This window comes from Pleurodeles waltl, chromosome 7 (assembly GCF_031143425.1).
Source record: "Pleurodeles waltl isolate 20211129_DDA chromosome 7, aPleWal1.hap1.20221129, whole genome shotgun sequence".
NCBI lineage: Eukaryota > Metazoa > Chordata > Amphibia > Caudata > Salamandridae > Pleurodeles > Pleurodeles waltl.
In genome coordinates this window covers 1,516,790,887-1,516,812,711 of record NC_090446.1, presented here as the reverse complement: position 1 = coordinate 1,516,812,711, position 21,825 = coordinate 1,516,790,887, and the positions used below count along the sequence as shown (strand labels likewise).

Here is a 21,825-nt window from a genome sequence, read left to right as displayed (position 1 = left end):
GGTAACCCCCCACTCCAATACAGCAGACAGGCAACCTGAACCCAAAGAAGCCTGTAACTTAGCCCCTTCCCTTTTAGGTGAAGAGCTAAAGGTGTGGTTCTGGGCACTGACAGCTCTCAGTGGCCTCTGCTGGGGGTTAGCCTTTATGGCTGCACTATCCTTAGCATGGTGGTCTGACCCCATGCCAAATAGCAAGTTAGGCCCCCTGACCCTATTGGTCATGGTGGGGTTACTCCAGCTCTGGGTAACCTCTCTGGGTAAGCTAGGGGTGACCCTGGCCAAAATAAGGTTAGCAGAGGCGGACACCTCTAAGACCAAAATAGAAAGAATGGGTGGAGACATTGAAGAGGCAGACAAGAGGCAATTCAGACTAGGTCCTATCACTGTGGAAGTGGGTCAGTTCCCCAAAGGGAATGACCTGAACAGAAGGATGTAAGGCAGAGTAGGCCCTGCAACTAACCAGCCTATTTCTCCTACTCTTCCTCGCCTGACAGACTAGGAAGACTCTCCCAGCTTGGGCTGAGTCTCCTGGCCTGTGGGCTGGGGGGGGCTTGTGTAAAGAAATGGCTCCCTGTTGCAGTTACCCCCCACTTTTTGCCTGATACTGATGCTGACTTGACTGAGAAGTGTGCTGGGACCCTGCTAACCAGGCCCCAGCACCAGTGTTCCTTCACCTAAAATGTACCATTGTATCCACAATTGGCACACCCTGGCATCCAGATAAGTCCCTTGTAACTGGTACTTCTAGTACCAAGGGCCCTGATGCCAAGGAAGGTCTCTAAGGGCTGCAGCATGTCTTATGCCACCCTGGAGACCTCTCACTCAGCACAGACACACTGCTTGCCAGCTTGTGTGTGCTAGTGAGGACAAAATGAGTAAGTCGACATGGCACTCCCCTCAGGGTGCCATGCCAGCCTCTCACTGCCTATGCAGTATAGGTAAGACACCCCTCTAGCAGGCCTTACAGCCCTAAGGCAGGGTGCACTATACCATAGGTGAGGGTACCAGTGCATGAGCATGGTACCCCTACAGTGTCTAAACAAAACCTTAGACATTGTAAGTGCAGGGTAGCCATAAGAGTATATTGTCTGGGAGTCTGTCAAACACGAACTCCACAGCACCATAATGGCTACACTGAAAACTGAGAAGTTTGGTATCAAACTTCTCAGCACAATAAATGCACACTGATGCCAGTGTACATTTTATTGTAAAATACACCCCAGAGGGCACCTTAGAGGTGCCCCCTGAAACTTAACCGACTGTCTGTGTAGGCTGACTAGTTCCAGCAGCCTGCCACACCAGAGACATGTTGCTGGCCCCATGGGGAGAGTGCCTTTGTCACTCTGAGGCCAGTAACAAAGCCTGCACTGGGTGGAGATGCTAACACCTCCCCCAGGCAGGAGCTGTAACACCTGGCGGTGAGCCTCAAAGGCTCACCCCTTTGTCACAGCCCAGCAGGGCACTCCAGCTTAGTGGAGTTGCCCGCCCCCTCCGGCCACGGCCCCCACTTTTGGCGGCAAGGCTGGAGGGAACAAAGAAAGCAACAAGGAGGAGTCACTGGCCAGTCAGGACAGCCCCTAAGGTGTCCTGAGCTGAGGTGACTCTGACTTTTAGAAATCCTCCATCTTGCAGATGGAGGATTCCCCCAATAGGGTTAGGATTGTGACCCCCTCCCCTTGGGAGGAGGCACAAAGAGGGTGTACCCACCCTCAGGGCTAGTAGCCATTGGCTACTAACCCCCCAGACCTAAACACGCCCTTAAATTTAGTATTTAAGGGCTACCCTGAACCCTAGAAAATCAGATTCCTGCAACTACAAGAAGAAGGACTGCCTAGCTGAAAACCCCTGCAGAGGAAGACCAGAAGACGACAACTGCCTTGGCTCCAGAAACTCACCGGCCTGTCTCCTGCCTTCCAAAGATCCTGCTCCAGTGACGCCTTCCAAAGGGACCAGCGACCTCGACATCCTCTGAGGACTGCCCCTGCTTCGAAAAGACAAGAAACTCCCGAGGACAGCGGACCTGCTCCAAGAAAAGCTGCAACTTTGTTTCCAGCAGCTTTAAAGAACCCTGCAAGCTCCCCGCAAGAAGCGTGAGACTTGCAACACTGCACCCGGCGACCCCGACTCGGCTGGTGGAGATCCAACACCTCAGGAGGGACCCCAGGACTACTCTGATACTGTGAGTACCAAAACCTGTCCCCCCTGAGCCCCCACAGCGCCGCCTGCAGAGGGAATCCCGAGGCTTCCCCTGACCGCGACTCTTTGAATCCAAAGTCCTGATACCTGGGAGAGACCCTGCACCCGCAGCCCCCAGGACCTGAAGGACCGGACTTTCACTGGAGAAGTGACCCCCAGGAGTCCCTCTCCCTTGCCCAAGTGGAGGTTTTCCCGAGGAACCCCCCCCTTGCCTGCCTGCAACGCTGAAGAGATCCCGAGATCTCTCATAGACTAACATTGCGAACCCGACGCCTGTTTCTACACTGCACCCGGCCGCCCCCGCGCTGCTAAGGGTGAAATTTCTGTGTGGGCTTGTGTCCCCCCCGGTGCCCTACAAAACCCCCCTGGTCTGCCCTCCGAAGACGCGGGTACTTACCTGCAAGCAGACCGGAACCGGGGCACCCCCTTCTCTCCATTCTAGCCTATGTGTTTTGGGCACCACTTTGAACTCTGCACCTGACCGGCCCTGAGCTGCTGGTGTGGTGACTTTGGGGTTGCTCTGAACCCCCAACGGTGGGCTACCTTGGACCAAGAACTAAGCCCTGTAAGTGTCTTACTTACCTGGTTAACCTAACAAATACTTACCTCCCCTAGGAACTGTGAAAATTGCACTGTGTCCACTTTTAAAACAGCTATTTGTGAATAACTTGAAAAGTATACATGCAATTTTGATGATTTGAAGTTCCTAAAGTACTTACCTGCAATACCTTTCGAATGAGATATTACATGTAGAATTTGAACCTGTGGTTCTTAAAATAAACTAAGAAAAGATATTTTTCTATATAAAAACCTATTGGCTGGATTTGTCTCTGAGTGTGTGTACCTCATTTATTGTCTATGTGTATGTACAACAAATGCTTAACACTACTCCTTGGATAAGCCTACTGCTCGACCACACTACCACAAAATAGAGCATTAGTATTATCTCTTTTTGCCACTATCTTACCTCTAAGGGGAACCCTTGGACTCTGTGCATACTATTCCTTACTTTGAAATAGTGCATACAGAGCCAACTTCCTACAACAGGTATCCTTGCACACTAGTGCAAGGGTGTCTGCGTTGAGGGATGTGATTGTTTATGTGCAGAACAATCTAAAATGGTGATTTGGCACTTCTATGTGTGCTGCAGAACGCAGCACACATAGAAGTACAAAATCGTCATTTTTTAATGATTGTTTATGTGCAGGAAGGGACACTTTCCTGCACATAAACAATCATCCATGGCATTTTGCTTCTACTATGTGTGTTGCAGAATGCAACACACATGAAAAAAGCAAAAAACGATGCCATGCTAACACCACCCCTGAGGTGGCATTATTTTTTGGAGCTGCCTCAGATTTACAATTTCTCATAAATCTGGGGCAGCGTCAAAATCAATGGGGGTTCGATGGAACACCCACAGCAACACCCATTGCACACCCCTCTGACCGAGAAAACTGTGTTAGAGGGGCCCATATTTACAAGGAGACGTAAGGCCACAAAAAGTGGTGTTACATCTCCTTGTGCATATGGAGAAGAGTTTAGTGCCACCGGAGCGTCGCAAAAAGTGACGCTGTGATGGCGCTAGGGCCTTGTAAATCTGGCCTTTGGTTTGTTTATGCTTGTAAAAAGGATGTGAGTTTTCAAAAAATAAGGGCTGCAGCAGCATCAACTTCAATGGCTTACAAACATGGACTAGGATGTTAATAAGGCAAATTAAACTTAACCATAAATTAATCTTCTTCAAGAAAATAGTAAAAAAATAAATTAAAAACGTACAGAAAACATGCTATTAAAGTTCTAAATAAGAAGAAGAAGGCAGTCAAAATCCCTGCTGCTTAAATAATAGTTTGCAGCTGATTGAGCAAATCAGCAGCAGTGACTATCACTTTCAGTTTGCAGGGCCAAAGTGAAAAAAGCATTGACAAAGCCAATAGATCTCGTTTATGCCAGCTATTGGATTTTTACAATGATTTAAGCCAAGTCCCGACAGCAAGCGAGGTGACAGGCAAGCAACCCAACACTGGGTGTGAGGAATGGGGCAAGCAACGATGATGGGGAAAGAGTAACAACACAGAAGGGAGCGAGTACAACCAACAACTTGGGATGGCGAGTGGAGGAGAGATGGCCTGCGAACACATGCGCTGTTATGGAGTGCTGCAACTAGAGTAAAAAAAGTAACTCCAACAGCAGAAGCAGTGGAAGGACACTGGGCAAGGAAGAAGTACTTGGGTCATGTTCCAGGGGAGGGACAAACACATGAAGAGGAAGCGATGCTGGCTCAGGCTGATCAAAGAGATGCAAGGAAATGAGAGATGAAACCAACCAATAGTAAGCAATTGGTGGGCTCTAAGCCCTTGTAAGTAAACAAAATCTCTTGCAAGTGACAGCACAAGTCACAATTATGTCTCAGACAAGACTGAAACTGCTTAATGCACTATGGAGCAGCTCAGCAGTAAATAGAAAGTGCTAGGCCCTTCAAAAATAGAAATAATAAAAAAGTTATATTTCTTCAGGGTGTTCAGGGTACCATGGAGGCGTGAGTGGGAGGAAGCAATATGTAGGGGAAAACTTAAATAAAACTAAAGGTTTGTGAGGTAGAGGAAGAAAGAAGCACATGAAGGATAGAGCAACATGGAATGGAGAGATGCACACTCACAAGAGAGAGCAACACAGAGTGTGGAAGGAAGCGAAATACACGAGAGACAGCTGGAAACACATGCATTCACATGAAGTGCTGAACCAAAAAAAGGCTCCCTTGAATTAAGCAGCAAAAGGATGGAAGACAGCCGAACAGAGAGATGGAAAAGAGACTCTGCTCCAGGGGTTAGACAAACACAAGATGGACAGACTGGAGCAAGTAAGTAAAAGGCATTAGCAATAAAGATAACCGATGGTAAGCAATGGGTGGACTGAAAGCTCTAAGCCCACAACATGCCTTTCTCAATGAGACAGCTTGCACTGTCTAGTTGGCTCGACCTAAACATGCATTTCATGAATTTCACCTTGAAAGAACTTATTCAGTAAACTCTTCATGAAGTTTTATTTGGAACTGAGGTTTTCACTATTGTTGCTTTGAGGTTTTCTTCGAGGGAACACACCTCGAATTTCAGATGTTATTTTATACATGCTTCTATAGGAGAACCAGATTTCTCCTGAAAACAGCACAGAGAAATTCTGTAGTGTACAACCCACCATGAGCAAGGCATTAGATCATAGAAGCTATACTGCCCCATTTCTGTTCCATTAGATTTGAGTGATAGGGCATTGACTGCCCATGTTGTTGAAATATAGTTTGAATGTGCTTTTTGATTAATTTAAGCTGCTGACACATCTAAATTTTAATTTCTGATTTAGGTGCTTTTACTTATGAAGTGCTTGATTTCAGGATGCCCTCACATGTTCTAAAAATATAGTGCTGTTTAGTAAGTGCCCTTGCATGCTCCGTTGTTTCATTGTGCTGCCGTGATGATATGTTGTTGGATTTACAGTTTATGTCATCAGGAAGTAAACATGCACAAACATGGGCCATCTTAGAAATTAAATGAAAATACTTAACCTACATCAAAAGTATCCACTATGCCTCATTTTTCTGGGTCATGCATACCAAAAGATCTGATTCAGGTGGGATACTCCTGATTTTTTAAGCAAGAAATTACTTTATTTTGGCTGTGCCCCCTGAATGTTCCTCTTCTTCAATAGGAGTCAATAGGAAAAGTGCATCCTCCCGATTATAGGGCATATTCACAAGCCCCTTACTCCCCTTACGCCCCCTTAGCACTGCTGTCGCGTCATTTTTTTTCTCACTCAAGCGGCACTAAACAGGCCCTCACCCTGCGCTATATTTACAAAGTAGCGCAATGCTAGCATTGCTCCACTTTGTAAACCCTTGTGCCACATTATACCGGTGCCAGGTATAATGTATGCAAAGGGGAGTGTTCCCCCACTGGTAGACCCAAAAAAATGGTGCAGTGAAATTTACAAGATTTCACTGAGCCATTCTAGCGTCATTTTTTAATGCCTACTAAGGGCAGGTATTAAAGTGACGCTAGGTTATTTGCAATGGGCCTCCCTGAGCTTTGTTTGACTAGTGTAAACATTTTTGGCGCTAGTCAGGCAGCACCACAATAGCATCAAAAATGTTGACGCTATTGTGCTAAAATGCACCATGGTGCCATGCCATGGTGTTGTTACGTGGCGCAGGGAGACACAAGGAAACTAGCGCATTGGAGCTGATGCACCAGCTCCTTGGAAAAATATTCCCCTATATTTTTTTTAATCTCCCACTTTCCTCTTCTAAAATGTTGACATGTAAGCTAGGCATGCCTTTTAAGTTTTTACAACACATACTTAATCTTCTGATTTATTTGCCTCGCACTATTCTCGAGGGTATGGATGAATTCTGATAATGCAGCCTGTTTAGCAAAGGGGACCTACTCATTGCTTCCATATTGTTGTAACGTAGATTGTTGCTTCATATATTAATGTTCTTAAAACCACTAGTTAGCATGTTGATGACATCATCACGAATGACATCACACTTCCTTTGACTTAAAGATGACTTTGCAGCACGTCACATTGTACATCTCAGCTGAGCCTCAGGCTGTGCTGGTGCTCGGGACACTGAGGTCAGATCTAATATTACAGGCTTGAAAGAGGCTGAAAAACATAGGAAAGTGATCTAAAATAGGTAGGCAGTGGAAGTCAATAAAAGTGGTAGCCTACACCGTATTCTTTCTAGAACAGTTTGGTGCAACAAACATAAATTTGCAATACTATTATCACACACTTCCCCTTACAAAAAAGGCTGAGCTATTTGTTTTGAGAATACGTTAAAACCTAATATGTTGCTAAGAGGTGGAGTGGCTTTTAAGTTGTATTTACAGTTGCAACTTCTAAGGACCTAGGGTGTAATGGCCAAAGTACCATGTTAAACAGAGAGCTCTGCTCACACGCTCAACACCATAAAAATGGCAAACTTTTAAAACAGAGAACAATTACTTGTTTTTATTTTTTTATTTGGGGTTGTTAAATCTTGTGTGGCTGCTGACAAAGAGTGCAGTTAGTTCTTCCTTAAAAGGTGGAGATCCCATGAATGGCAATAGACAAGAGTTTTTAGGCCAACAATCAAAGCTATATTTTGGCTGAAATTGCATCTGCTTGAATAGAAGTCAATGGGGAAAATGTAATCCCCTGATTTAAAAAAAAAAAAATCTCCCACTTTCCTGTTTTCAAATGTTGGCATGTTGCAGAGGCGCTGTAATAAATGCGTGATTTTGCATTTAAGTGCGGTGATGTGGTCCCACCAGACTGAAATGTGTTATTGCAACGCCTGATGCGTGGTACTTGGCAGCGCTGGTCATGCACGAGACCCGTTGTTGCTCAGTTACAGTATCAACTTTCTGAAAGGTGTAGGGCTAATGAACTACATTACCCAGGTTTCAAAGACTCAATTGATGACGCACGGGCGGCCATCTTGAGCTTGGCGTTCAAGCGTCTTTGACGAGCGGTGGCTGCTCAGGTCTCAGACATTTCCTCCCTCTCTCGTCTGATTGGCTGCCCTTGTGCTCTCTGCGCATGCGCGGCCACTCTATGCTCCGGGACGGTCTATCTGGCCTTGCGCTCTATGGCCTGCACTTCCGGAGCGCGGTGTTTGGGTGCTGCAGGAGGAAGCGCTGTGCTTTGGGGAGGCACAGGCGGTCTCTGAGGGGAGGGCACGGAGGGAGGGGCCCTCCGCTGCCTGGGACTGTGAAGGAGGCTGGGCAGGGGTCCCAGGGCATCAGAAGCACTATTGGAGGGGTCACTGAGGGAGTAGGGGAGCCACAACACGGGGTCCCTGGGGTTGGGTACATAGAACGGGGGTGTCCATAAAGGGGGTGCTTTGAGGGCTCGCACGGGGGTGTTTCATCCCAGGCTCCTTGGCTGTCCACAGACACAGCTGGGGTCAGTGGGGGCGCAGCTGGGAAGCCCCTGGGGGCAGTGAGGCTTTTGGGCCTCTGCTGGTGACAGGAGGCACACCCAGTGCTTGAGAGGGGGCAATAAGTAGGTTTATAAACATCTCGGATTTGAGGAGCCCTGGAGTAAAGACAAGATGCCCGAGATCAAAGTGAAGCACGTGGTTTCCTGCAGCAGCGAGGACACAGTAAGCAAAGCCGGGGTTTCTGATGACAGCTGCTGGCCGTGGCTGCCAAGCTTTCAGTGTCCACGTGCATGATCGTTCTGTGTTTGCAAAGCCCCTGTATGTGACATTTGCATAGCTCATGTAATTGCATTTATATAGCGCGCACTACCACTGATGAAACATTAAACTTTCAGCGACACTGCCACGCGCATGTGAACACAAAACTGCTAATCTCACTAAGCTTTGGGTTTGAATACAATACTCGCAATTGTTTATTAATGCAGAAAATAGCACAACTATAAGTGCCAGCATGCAGTTTTGAAAGGGAGTGAATGATGTACCTGTCATCAGTGAACGTGTGCACATGCTAATAATTCACCAGTCTCCTCTCCCTTAAATCCTTTTGAGAGAAGGCCATGCAGACTCGGTGTAAAGAGGGGCCCGTGCAAGTGACACATCTAATCAATCAAGGACTTATAGAGCGCACTAGTCACCCGTTAGTTTCTCAAGGTGCTTGGGGGGGGAGCTACTGGTCATAGAGTCATGTCTTGATGCCTTTCCTGAATGTAAAGAGGTCTTGGGTCTGGTGAAGGTGGAGCAGTAGGGAGTTCCAGGTCCTGGCGGCTAGGTGAGCGAAGGATCTTTCTCCAGCGGCTGTGCGGCGGATGCGGGGGACGGACGCGAGGGCGAGGCAGGCGGAGCGAAGATTGTGGGTGGGGGTGTGGAAGGTGAGTCTATCGTTGAGGTAGCCAGGGCCTGTGTCGTGGAGGGCCTTGTGTGCGTGGATGAGGAGTTTGAAGGTGATCCTCTTTGATACTGGTAGCCAGTGTAGGTCTCTGAGGTGGGGTGAGATGTGGTCACGGCGCGGGACGTCCAGAATGAGGCGGGCGGATGCGTTTTGGATTCTTTGCAGCTTTGTTAGAAGTTTGGTTGATATTCCTGCATATAGGGCGTTTCCGTAGTCCAATTGGCTGCTGACCAGGGCGTGGGTGACAGTTTTCCTGGTTTCAACGGGAATCCATTTGAAGATTTTGCGGAGCATACGGAGAGTGTTGTAGCAGGAAGAGGAGATGGCATTGATCTGCTGAGTCATGCTGAGTGTGGAGTCCAGGATGAAGCCCAGGTTGCGTGCGTGGGTGGTGGGTGAGGGTGCAGATCCTAGGGAGGTGGGCCACCAGAAGTCATTCCAAGCTGAGGGGTTGGTGCCAAAGATGAGTATTTCTGTCTTGTCTGTGTTTACCCTAAGGTGGCTTGATTCCATCCAGCTGGCGATGGCGTGAAGTCCGTTGTGGAGGTTGTTCTTTGCTGTTGTAGGGTCTTTCGTGAGGGAGAGGATGAGCTGAGTGTCGTCTGCGTAGGAAACTATGTTGATGTGGTGGGTTCGTGCGATGTTGGCGAGGAGGCCATGTAAATGTTGAAGAGCGTGGGGCTGAGCGAAGATCCTTGGGGGACGCCACAGATGATTCTGGAGGCTTCTGACAGGAACGGCGGGAGGCGGACTTTTTGGGTTCTGCCTGAGAGAAATGACGAGATCCAGTCGAGTGCCTTGTCGCGGATTCCAGCGTTGTGGAGGCATGTGCGGAGAGTGTGATGACATACTGTGTCGAAAGCAGCGGAGAGGTCCAGGAGGATGAGTGCTGCTGTTTCTCCTTCGTTGAGCATGGTCCTAATGTTGTCTGTGGCAGCGATGAGCGTGGTCTCGGTGCTGTGGTTTCTGCGGAATCCGGATTGGGAGGTGTTGAGTACTTTGCTGTCTTCAAGGAACCGGGATAGTTGGCTGTTGATGATTTTTTCGATGACCTTGGCTGGGAAAGGGAGGAGGGAGATTGGCTGGTAGTTCTTGTGGTCGTCCGGGTCTGCCTTTAGTTTCTTCAGCGCGGCGTTGATTTCTGCGTGCTTCCATCTTTCTGGGAAGGTGGCTGACTCGAAGGAGCTGTTGATGGTTTTGTAGAGGTGGGGGGCGATGATATTTGCATTGTTGAAGATATGGTGTGGGCATGGGTCCGATGGTGATCCAGAGTGGATGGAGGCCATGATGGTGGCAGTGTAATCTATATTGGCGGGGGTCCTGGTGTGGAGGAGGTGGGTGTTGCTTGTAGTGTTAGGTTCTTGGGTGTTTATCAGCTGGTGGGTCTGGGGTTTGAAGCTATTATGGATTTCTTCTATCTTTTGACGGAAGTGGGTTGCCAGTGAGTTGCAGAATTCTTGTGATGGCGGGGGTTTGTTGGAGCAGGTCCTGGGGGTTGAGAGTTCATTGATGATGCCGAAAAGCTCTTTACTGTTGTGATCGTTGGCGTCAATACGGTTTTTGAAGTGGGTCCTTTTGGTGGTGCGGATCAATTGGTGATGTTTGCGTAGGGCATCCTTGAAAGCAATGTGGTTGGAGTTGGTAGGGTCAAGGTGCCAGGTCTTTTCCATTCTGCGACATAGCCGTTTGGATTCCTGTAGTTCTGGTGTGAACCAGCTGGCCTTGATTCTGTGGGAGGTGTTTGGTTTTTTTTTTAGTGGTGCGAGGGTGTTGGCGCAGTCTTCTATCCAGCGGTGTAGGTTGGTGGCGGCTGTGTTGGGGTCCGGGGTGCCAGGGGGTGGGGCCCGGGCGAGAGTGGAGATCAGTTCATCTGTTGATATTTTGCTCCAGTTGCGTCGGAGGGTTGTGTGTGGTGGTGGTGAGTGACTGATTTCTGGTAGGAGAAGTGGTTGCAGCGGTGGTCAGTCCAGCTGAGTTCGGTGGTGTAGCTGAAAGAGATGTGTTTGCTGGCTGAGAAGATGGGGTCTAGTGTGTGGCCTGCGGAGTTGGTGGGTGAAGTGACAAGTTGCTTGAGACCGAGGTTGGCGAGGTTGTTGATTAGGTTGGTGGTGTTGATATCGTTGTTATTTTCTAGGTGGAAGTTCAGGTCACCAAGGAGGATGTAGTCTGTTGAGACGAGGGCTTGGGAGATGATGGCGATGTCGTCGCAGAACTGCGTTCTGGGGCCAGAGGATCTGTAGATCAGTGTTCCTCTGAGTGTGTTGTTGATGTGGATTTTGAAATGGAGGTGCTTGGCGGAGTTGATGGTGTTGTGGGAGTTGGTGGAGATTCTTATTGTGTTTTTGTAGTCTATGGCGATTCTCCCTCCTAGTCTGTTGCTTCGGTCTCTTCTGGTGATCTTGTAGTTTTCTGGTATGGCTATGTCTACGTGTGGTTCAGATGCCGAATTCATTCAGGTTTCGGTGAGGAATGGGACGTCGGGTGAGTGTGTGGTCAGTAGGTCCCAGAGTTCAATTGTATGTTTGTGGACGGAGCGGGTGTTGAGTAGGATGCATCTTAGGCGGTTGTCTGTTTTGATTTGGAGTTTGGAGGTTCGGTTGCAGGTGAATTGCAGGCTTTGCAGGAGAAGGGTCCTTTGGTGCGCGTTGGTGAGGCCTGGACGCAGATAGAGGAGCGTCCTGATAAAGGGCTTGGAGTTCGTTGGCAGAGTAATGGTGTTTGGTGGCGCGGGGGTGCGTTGGCCAGGGGGTCTGGCGCTGGGTGCGGTCTTGGCGCAGACGGGTTTGCCTTTGGCACGCCTTCAGCGCGCCCGCGCTGCACCCGGCATAAGAGGGGAGGTGGGAGGGTTTGGCAGCTGGGAGGAGGGAGGTAAGCCTCTAATGGGAGGGTGGGGGGCGGGGGCAGCAGGAGCGGAAAGGAGGTGGGAGGGGGGCGGGGCCACGGGGAAGCAGCAGCGGGAAACCTCGAGGGAAACCCAAGAAAGGAAAAAGATAAAAACAACACTCAAGTATGGCAGCACCTACCGGAGCAGTGGCGAGAATGGAGCAACCTGCCTGCAGTGATCTAACGTGCATGTTAGAGCACTTTGCTCTCCCTGAAACCTAAAATAGGTGCATCTTTGCAAGTATCCGAGTTTTGGCAAGAGGTTCAGTCAAGGTCAGACTCGCAGCATTTGTTACTGTTGCCCAGTCTCAGCACAACTGTCGCTATTGAGGTTTCCCAGATCTTCAGCCAAGTGCTGTTTCCAGGTCTTTAATTAATCTAAAGGGTGTAAGGAGCAAGATAATTACCCGGCATTGGCGAAGGTTGAAGGTCTCGCCTTCGCCTTCGCCTGTGTGACAGTATTGCTTTGCTAATGATTTTTAGATTTTCTGTATAGAATCTATGATGCTCTGTCACATAGCTAAAGAAGAATCAGGATAAAGCCCATGGCACAGCTGCCCTTGTCGTTTTGTAGGGTCATGCACAAGCCAATAGAACGATGCAGGTACTTCTATTTTTGCTTTTGGTTTTTTTTTACCAGTCCCAGTTGGATTGATAAACAGAAAAAAAATGCACCACACCATTTTTTAAAGTGGGAGGGGCCGACGAAACACAGGAAATAAGAGGGGCGGCTTTGCAGGTAGGGAAAGCAACACAGAGGGAGTGTAGAAAAGAAAACGGACGAGAGAAACAGCAACATCAAGTTTGGAGGGGGCTTAACGGCGAGAAAACAACACGGTCTTGAAGATGGAGAGTCCATCACACAGGGTGGGAGAGTAGCACACTGGTGAAGTGACAGATACGGTGAATCACAGGAGGGGGCAGCCAGAGAATGAGAAAGTGAGTGAGAAAGGCCGAAGGGGTTAGAATGAGAGCGCTGAATGTACATTGAAAGAAACTAAAGAAGGCATGGCTACATGGAACATGTTTTCATTTAAAGAGGAAGGCAGAGAGAATGACACAGCTGTCGAAAAGGAAAGTGAGATGAGCATGGCCACAGACAGGAGTGACCAGGAAAAGAGCTTGAGAGAAGGACAGAAAGTTGGAAAAATAGAACTGTAAAGATGGGTTGGACAGCTGTGTGGCAAAGAACAGGAAGGGTGTTTGTAAAAGACAGAGCAAAAGGGGGAATTAGTGTCCACTGCCAGAGAGAAAAGGGAAAAATCATAGGAAGAGAGGGTGGGAATAAATGTTGGGAGATTTGGGGGGGGGGGGGTAGGGAGTGAGCACATAAGATAGGAGCGGCATAGGGATGTGAACGAGAATGGGGATCGAGGCGGTAGTAGGGTAAAAAGGGGAGAACAGGAGAGAGGACAGGACATTTGTGCAAATGTGAAAGGAAGCATTGAGGTGGGAGATTGCAGTAGAAGTCAGAAGGATGGGATGCCTGATTGAACAAGATGTGCCCACTGTTTGCGGTCTGGCCCATTCGGCGTGCCAGCCACTGCTGGATCCCAGGACTCCTTGAGTGCTGGCTGTAGGTGTGCTATTGGTCCCCCAGCCATGGACCGAGGACTCTTTTTGGCTTACTTTTAAGCCGGGATGGACAGTTTGTGTTAGTGCCCACGACTATAATTGGCGGAAGCCACCAGTCAGTGGCTTAGCTGCTCAAGTGAGGGACTCTGAGATCCGGTTCTGCTCTTGTCCAGCTGAGACCACTTTCCCCTGATGAGGCCACCTCTTTCTACCGTGAGCCCCCAGCAAGAATGCGCTATAGTGCATGTGGTGCCACCCAAGCCTCCTTCATAATGGGTATAATTTGATAACAGGCCATTAAGGGTTGGTGCCCTGCCTGAGCCACATGACACTGACCTTGGTGACGGTTCTGCTGGCACCCACATGGCATTAAAACCATCTTTACTACATCTGGGCAATTAATGAGCCAGGGCTAGCAGTGGCACAACCAGCACAACAAAACACGCAGTTCAATTTAATTAGGTGACAGCTTCGGTTGCCTGTGGTGATGCAGTGGAAATTGCCAAATATATCAGACTAACCCGTAATGCATAGCACTTGGCTGGACAAACGTGGGAGCTGTGTGAGGAATCTTTACCTTTTACTATTGGTCTCTCGAACCTTGCATCATCCCTGTGGTCACCTATACTAGCCGTTGTACTATGTTAGGAGGCGGAGCCTCCTAGCACCATTGTAGATATTCATTTTGGCACCTATTGGGGCCCAACGTACTCAATTTGCCTACTCAGGAGTTGGACTCAATAAGTCCTGCACTAGTGGTACTCAGGTAATTGTTTTTGGGTTGCCCTCTCACCCTTGCAACTTTGAGTTTTATGCTCTGCCGTACGCATCTGTTTGTGCCTTGAAGAAGGTGTGTGGTCGGCTGACCACTGGACACCGAAACACACTTTGGCACCTACATTTCAGTTGTACAGTTGCCATACAGAGTCTTTGCTATGTTTAGATGGGTTTTTTGTATTTTGTGTTGACCTTTATATTATACACTGCAGGGTTGTGAAATGTATTAAAATATTTACTTGTCCATGGAACAGTTTGCTTCTGAAATCTACTTGAAAGAATAAAAAAATGTACTTATCCCTTTGGTGCCATATAGTGCGGCGACGAAATATGGCAGCAATCTCATTATGTAAGAGCTCTGATAATAGCCTCTTTGATTATTCCAGGGCTACCAGTAGAGTAGGGCTTGAATACTTTCAATTTCTACTATAGCAATTGTAAGAAAGTACCATCTTGCCTGGTATGTTACCCCCATATTTCACTGCATATATGTTGTTTTAGTGTATGTGTCACTGGGACCATGCCAGCCAGGGCCCCAGTGCTCATAATTGTGCCCTGTATGTGTTCCATGTGTGATGACTAACTGTCTCACTGAGGCTCTGCTAACCAGAACCTCAGTGGTTATGCTCTCTCTTTACTTTCTAAATTGTCACTAACAGGCTAGTGACCAATTTCACCAATTCACATTGGCATACTGGAACACCGTTATAATTCCCTAGTATATGGTACTGAGGTACCCAGGGTATTGGGGTTCCAGGAGATCCCTATGGGCTGCAGCATTTCTTTTGCCACCCATAGGGAGCTCTGACAATTCTTACACAGGCCTGCCACTGCAGCCTGAGTGAAATAACGTCCACGTTATTTCACAGCCATTTACCACTGCACTTAAGTAACTTATAAGTCACCTATATGTCTAACCTTTACCTGGTAAAGGTTGGGTGCTAAGTTACTTAGTGTGTGGGCACCCTGGCACTAGCCAAGGTGCCCCCACATCGTTCAGGGCAAATTCTCCGGACTTTGTGAGTGCGGGGACACCATTACACGCGTGCACTGTGCATAGGTCACTACCTATGTACAGCGTCACAATGGTAACTCCGAACATGGCCATGTAACATGTCTAAGATCATGGAATTGTCACCCCAATGCCATTCTGGCATTGGGGAGACGATTCCATGATCCCCCGAGTCTCTAGCACAGACCCGGGTACTGCCAAACTACCTTTCCCGGGGTTTCGCTGCTGCTGCTGCCAACCCCTCAGACAGGTTTCTGCCCTCCTGGGGTCCAGCCAGGCTTGGCCCAGGAGGGCAGAACAAAGTACTTCCTCAGAGAGAGGGTGTTACACCCTCTCCCTTTGGAAAAAGGTATCAGGGCTGGGGAGGAGTAGCCTCCCCCAGCCTCTGGAAATGCTTTGATGGGCACAGATGGTGGCCATCTCTGCATAAGCCAGTCTACACTGGTTCAGGGATCCCCCAGCCCTGCTCTGGCGTGAAACTGGACAAAGGAAAGGGGAGTGACCACTCCCCTGACCTGCACCTCCCAGGGGAGGTGCCCAGAGCACCTCCAGTGTGCTCCAGACCTCTGCCATCTTGGAAACAGAGGTGCTGCTGGCACACTGGACTGCTCTGAGTGGCCAGTGCCAGCAGGTGACGTCAGAGACTCCTCCTGATAGGCTCTTGCCTGTGTTGCTAGCCAAACCTCCTTTTCTGGCTACTTCATCTCTCTCTTCACCTTCTGCCAAAGGATCGACCGCTGACTGCTCAGGACGCCTGCAAAACCGCAACAAAGTAGCAAAGAAGACTACTGCAACCTTGTATCGCTGATCCTGCCGTCTTCTCGACTGGTTCCTGGTGTTGCATGCTCTGGGGGTAGCCTGCCTCCTCTCTGCACTAGGAGCTCTGAAGAAATCTCCCGTGGGACGACGGAATCCTCCCCCTGCAACCGCAGGCAACAAAAGACTGCATCACCGGTCCTCTGGGTCCCCTCTCAGCACGACGAGCGTGGTCCCTGGAACTCAGCAACTCTGTCCAAGTGACTCCCACAGTCCAGTGACTCTTCAGTCCAAGTTTGGTGGAGGTAAGTCCTTGCCTCCCCACGCTAGACTGCATTGCTGGGTACCGCGTGATTTGCAGCTGCTCCGGCTCCTGTGCACTCTTCCAGGATTTCCTTTGTGCACAGCCAAGACTGGGTCCCGACACTAACCTGCAGTGCACAACCTCCTGAGTTGTCCTCCGGCATCGTGGGACTTCCTTTTGTGTCTTCGGGTGAGCTCCGGTTCACTCCTCTTCGTAGTGCCTGTTCCGGCACTTCTGCGGGTGCTGCCTGCTTCTGTGAGGGCACCCTGTCTTGCTGGGCGCCCCCTCTGTCTCCTCTCCAAGTGGCGACATCCTGGTCCCTCCTGGGCCACAGCAGCATCCAAAAACCCTAACCGTGACCCTTGCAGCTAGCAAGGCTTGTGTGCTGTCTTTCTGCGTGGGAACACCTCTGCAAGCTTCTTCACGACGTGGGACATCCATCCTCCAAAGGGGAAGTTCCTAGTCCTCTTCGTTCTTGCAGAATCCACAGCTTCCACCATCCGGTGGCAGCTTCTTTGCACCCTCAGCTGGCATTTCCTGGGCATCTGCCCAGTCTCGACTTTGTCGCGACTCTTGGACTTGGGCCCCTTGTTCCACAGGTACTCTCGTCCGGAAATCCACTTTGGTTCCATTGCTGCTGTTGGTCTTCCTTGCAGAATTCCCCTATCACGACTTCTGTGCTCTCTGGGGAATATAGGTGCACTTTACACCTACTTTTCAGGGTCTTGGGGTGGGCTATTTTTCTAACCCTCGCTGTTTTCTTACAGTCCCAGCGACCCTCTACAAGCTCACATAGGTTTGGGGTCCATTCGTGGTTCGCATTCCACTTCTGGAGTATATGGTTTGTGTTGCCCCTGTACCTATGTGCTCCTATTGCAATCTACTGTAACTTTACATTGCTTGCATTACTTCCTTTTGCTATTACTGCATATTTTTGGTATTGTGTACATATATCTTGTGTATATTTGGCATCCTCATACTGAGGGTACTCACTGAGATACTTTTGTTATATTGTCATAAAAATAAAGTACCTTTATTTTTAGTATATCTGTGTATTGTGTTTTCTTATGATATTGTGCATATGACACCAGTGGTATAGTAGGAGCTTTGCTTGTCTCCTAGTTCAGCCTAAGCTGCTCTGCTAAAGCTACCTTCTATCAGCCTAAGCTGCTAGAAACACCTCTTCTACACTAATAAGGGATAACTGGACCTGGTACAGAGTGTAAGTACCCCTTGGTACCCACTACAAGCCAGGCCAGCCTCCTAGAGCAATTTCCTTATTTTGCCACCTTTCCGCAGATCTCCATACTGGGGCTGGAGGAAGGAGGAAGCAGTAAGCAATAGTTCCAGGGCTGGAATGCCTTTGAGTCTGCAGACCTACTAACTTGCGTGATTTAAGGATTTTCACCAGCTCTTTTCTAATCTGTTCCCATAACGAGAAAGGTTGGACATTTTTTGTAAAGTCATGAAAGCCACTAATTCAAAAACATATACAATGGATGTGCTTTTGTGACTTTCTTTAAGAATTGGGTCCCTAATTAGGTCTGGCGTTAACAAAGACATTTTGTTTTTATTAAACTTCTATTTCTCTCTCTATTTATCCGCTGGCTTTACTGTGAGTGATCACATTCTGCTCTTCCACAAGGAGCATATTGCCACACAAAGTAGTTTTGTTCAGTGCCAGGAACTACTGTGGCAATCAGTGGCATAACAAAACTGGAGGGGGCTCCCCTGCAAAGAACATGGAGTGCCCTGCTCCAGACTCACTGGGGCTTGCGGGGCCTTTGTTGCACCACTGATGGCAATGTGTGCTTCTTGAGACCCAAAACTTTTTTTTTTCTTTTTGCCAGTGTTTGTTACAATGGTGAGGGCCTGGCAGCTCCGACAGCAATAAAATGGTACAAAAAACCATGCCGAAACAAGACACTCATTGACAAAACCAAGAGACTCAAAAAATGTTGGATCGATTGGCTTTGCCAGTGCTTGTTTATTTTCATGCTTCCAATAATCTTGTTGAAAATGGCTACGCTGATTTTCCAGTAGGAATATTTTTTGGAAATGCTAGCATGCATCAATACATTTTACTAAATGACACTTCAAAGAAATAGCACCTAAAATTTCATAGTAGTGAAACGTTTTCCCACTTGCATTTTTTTCCCCAACATTTCTATTTCGAAAGCAAAGAATCTTCACTCTTGCTTACAAGCTTCTTACCCCAAACAATATGTCCTGGGCGTATTCCACATCCCTGCACTGTTTAAGTAACTCTGTATTTAAACTTTCAGTGATGTGAATCTAATCATGTGAACTGGTATCAAGTATAAGCTCTGTTAGCATCTACATCATGACTGTTATTGCGGATGATTTTGTTTTGTAGAAATCAATTGGGTACTGTATAAGACTGCATTTATCTGTGTTTTACGGGTCTATAGTTGAGTATGATGTTGTATGTGAATGGTATGCATTGAGATTGTGAGTGTGTTTTCTTAATTTGTTGGGGGTGTTGGGGAGTTGCAATATGTTATTGTCTAAATCATTCTGAAAAATGTAAAGGTAAACTTTGAATAAACAAAAGTAACAAGAAGTGTATTGTATCATAGCAGTTTATTTGTGATGTTAATTGTATCTTGCGACAAGAGCGTTTAATTGGAGCTCAGTTGCTCTTTGATTGTCTTGTTGTGCCATGGGGGCACTGAAACTGTTCCACACTAGTATCTTCTGCCCTCTCCTGCAGATGCCTTGGTACAGCAGAGCTAGAACCCTTACACCAGTGAGGGTTTGTCTAGCCTCTGGCAGAAAGCATCTCCATGTACTCACATTTCTGCTGTTGCTGAGCAGCACATCACAGCATTACATGTTCCTGCTCAAGAAGAGCAACAGAGGTTTCATACTCCTGTAGCATGTGCACACTGTAACCAAGCTTGGAATGCTTTAGGCTTGCTTTGCTATAGATGGATGGAATGGGGAAACACTTTTAAACCTTTCAAGAAGGTACCAGAAGGACATGTCTGCGCTTTATAAAGCTCTCAAATAAATACATAAGCCGAGACATTGGCCTCAATCTGTGAAGTTTACACATTGGAAGTAACTGTTGTTTGCATACCAATTCAGAGCATCAGACTGACCAATGGCAAACCTATTGTGTGTTGATCTGTTTATTGTGTAACACTGCAGGAATTGGAGAGTAGTGTTGTTACACTCAGTCCATAAATAGTTGAACAGACACCACTGTGATAGCAATGGAAAATTTGAGTGCATTTTATAAAATAACGCAGCTGATTTTTGGATTGTGCTAGAGATGTGTGATAGATAACAAGATTATTTAACATAGATTATGTCCATTACGTTTGTATCCCATTAGGCTCAGTTATTTGTAAAGATATTTTCGATAGACAACTCTACCATAATATTCTGTATCTTCCAGTTGAAGTAGCTGAATTATCACTTTAGGCTTTAAGTTAAGGATGGTGTCTTCAGAGAGGACAGTGTGTCAAGGAGTGAGGTCACCAGCTTACTGTTGCCCAGTGTCCACTTAATTGGACTTCGTTTTTAGTTTTACTGTCGGCCTCAACTGCTTCACTCTCGTTTGTTACAACATGCAGGCATTATGTCCTCTTCTTGTGTTTGGCTCTACCCTGGAGCATGGACCATCCACCGCACCCCTTTTAGGAGCTTCTTCTATTTTCATGTTCAAGCATTCCAATTGAGAGCTTGTATTTCCAGTCTGTCGCCCATATCCCCATCAATGTAGCTTCCGTTCCCTCCCACTCGTCTGCTTTCCATGCTGCTTCTTTTCCCTCCCAACTCTCTACCCGTTCCTATTTGCCATTGCAATGTACTCTGTGCCACTGCACTCTATATTGCACCACTTAATTCTGCTCCACTGCACACTAGCCTACTCTACGCCATTCTATTCTGTACCACTCTACTTTGCACCACTCTACAACATTGAACTGTCACTCTACTCTTCTCTGCTCCACTCTATTCTACGCCAGTGCTCTCTACGCCACTGCACTGTACTCTGCACTACTGCACCCTATTACATTGCACTGTGCTCTGCACCGCTGCTCTTTACGCCACTACTGCTCTGTATGCCACTCTAACCTACGCTACACCACTCTGCTGTCACTCTATGCCAATACATTATGCCATTTCACCTCACTGTGCTCCACATCTCTCTACTCTGCACCACACTACTCTATACCACTGCACTCTGCTCTGTACCATTCTACACCACTGCATTCCACGCCATTCTACCCTACATCTCTACAACACTGCTCTCTGCACCACTCTACGCCACTAAACTCTACTCTGCATCACTCTGTGCCACACTATGCCACCCCACTCTGTACTACTCTACTTTGTTGTACAACATGGCTAAAAGACATTGGCAAGCTGATAGCTCTCACGTCGGCAAAAACAGTTGGCTTTGCCAATGCTTGTTATGTTACCGTACTTTTGGACTTTTTATTGGTTGGTGTGTTTCTCTACCAATACATTCGTGCCCTTGCATAACTACAACAGGGATTTTGCTGATTTAGTTTGTCATGTTTTCATCCTTCTAATGCCAGCCTAAGGTCGGAAGTTTGTATCAGCCACATTTTTCATGCTTGAAGCAGCCATTGAATTTCTGCGAAATAGTAATTCTTACATAGCTATGTCCTGTTACGTGATGGTGATCAATGCGTACTTGAGCGTGTGGTGGTATTCCTTAGATGCGGCATCACCACCAGTGTTGTTCTTAGCAAGAACCCTACAATTTTAAAGTGTGGCTGTTTGTAGGGGCACAGTCTCCTCGTACTGATGCTCCTTGGCTGGATTAAGATGAGCAGCCATGAGGGTCCTTCTTTGTCCATCACAGGCTCAGAGGACGCCTTCAGGCTTTTCTGTGTCAAGCCCGCCCAACAACCTAAAGATAATAGAATGCTCTCCAGGTCAGGCATGCGAGTCACACTTAACAAGACTTGAGTCAGCGAGAAAGCGCTGGGGGACAGTTCAGGGTGTGTGCCCGAAAGTGCTCTATGTAGTCCTGCAAAATGACTTCTGCTTTTGAAATGAGACTTTCTACGAAGACCATCTGTGACATTCTGTGTACCCTTTGTGGTCTGTGTGGTAGATCACAGCTGCCTTTGCCACCTTTCGAGGCCATGTGCCAATAAAACAGTGAATGTGCCAAACTAACCGCAGGTGTTTTTGGGTGTTACTGCCTTGGAAAACAATGGTTTCCTTATGACTCTTGAGGGTGTTTCACATTGGAACAGGGGTAACAGTGGACAACCTGGCGGCTGGGAAACCAGGTTCAACTAAAACAATGAATGAGCCAAACCAAGTGCAGGTGTTTTTTGGATGTTGGTTTAATGGAAAAACAATGATTTCCCTGTGACTGTGGGGACAAGATACTTAGGGCCAACAGTAGTGAATCAGGGTTACATGTAGTGTCTGCTTTTACGGTG

At 47.7% G+C, this 21,825-nt stretch overlaps 1 protein-coding gene across 2 annotated transcripts in view; it reads left to right on the top strand.

Moving 5' to 3' along the window:
• Positions 1 to 7,831: 7,831 nt before the first annotated feature.
• XRCC1 (X-ray repair cross complementing 1) overlaps positions 7,832 to 21,825 on the top strand; it is a 215,217-nt gene continuing 201,223 nt past the window's right edge. The window contains exon 1 of one of the 2 annotated variants that reach the window (XM_069201327.1): positions 7,832 to 8,338. In XM_069201327.1, coding sequence (XP_069057428.1) covers positions 8,288 to 8,338 — 51 coding nt within the window. In that variant the 5' untranslated portion in view covers positions 7,832 to 8,287. The remainder of the gene's footprint in view (positions 8,339 to 21,825) is intronic. The other variant, XM_069201328.1, reaches the window with a different exon arrangement.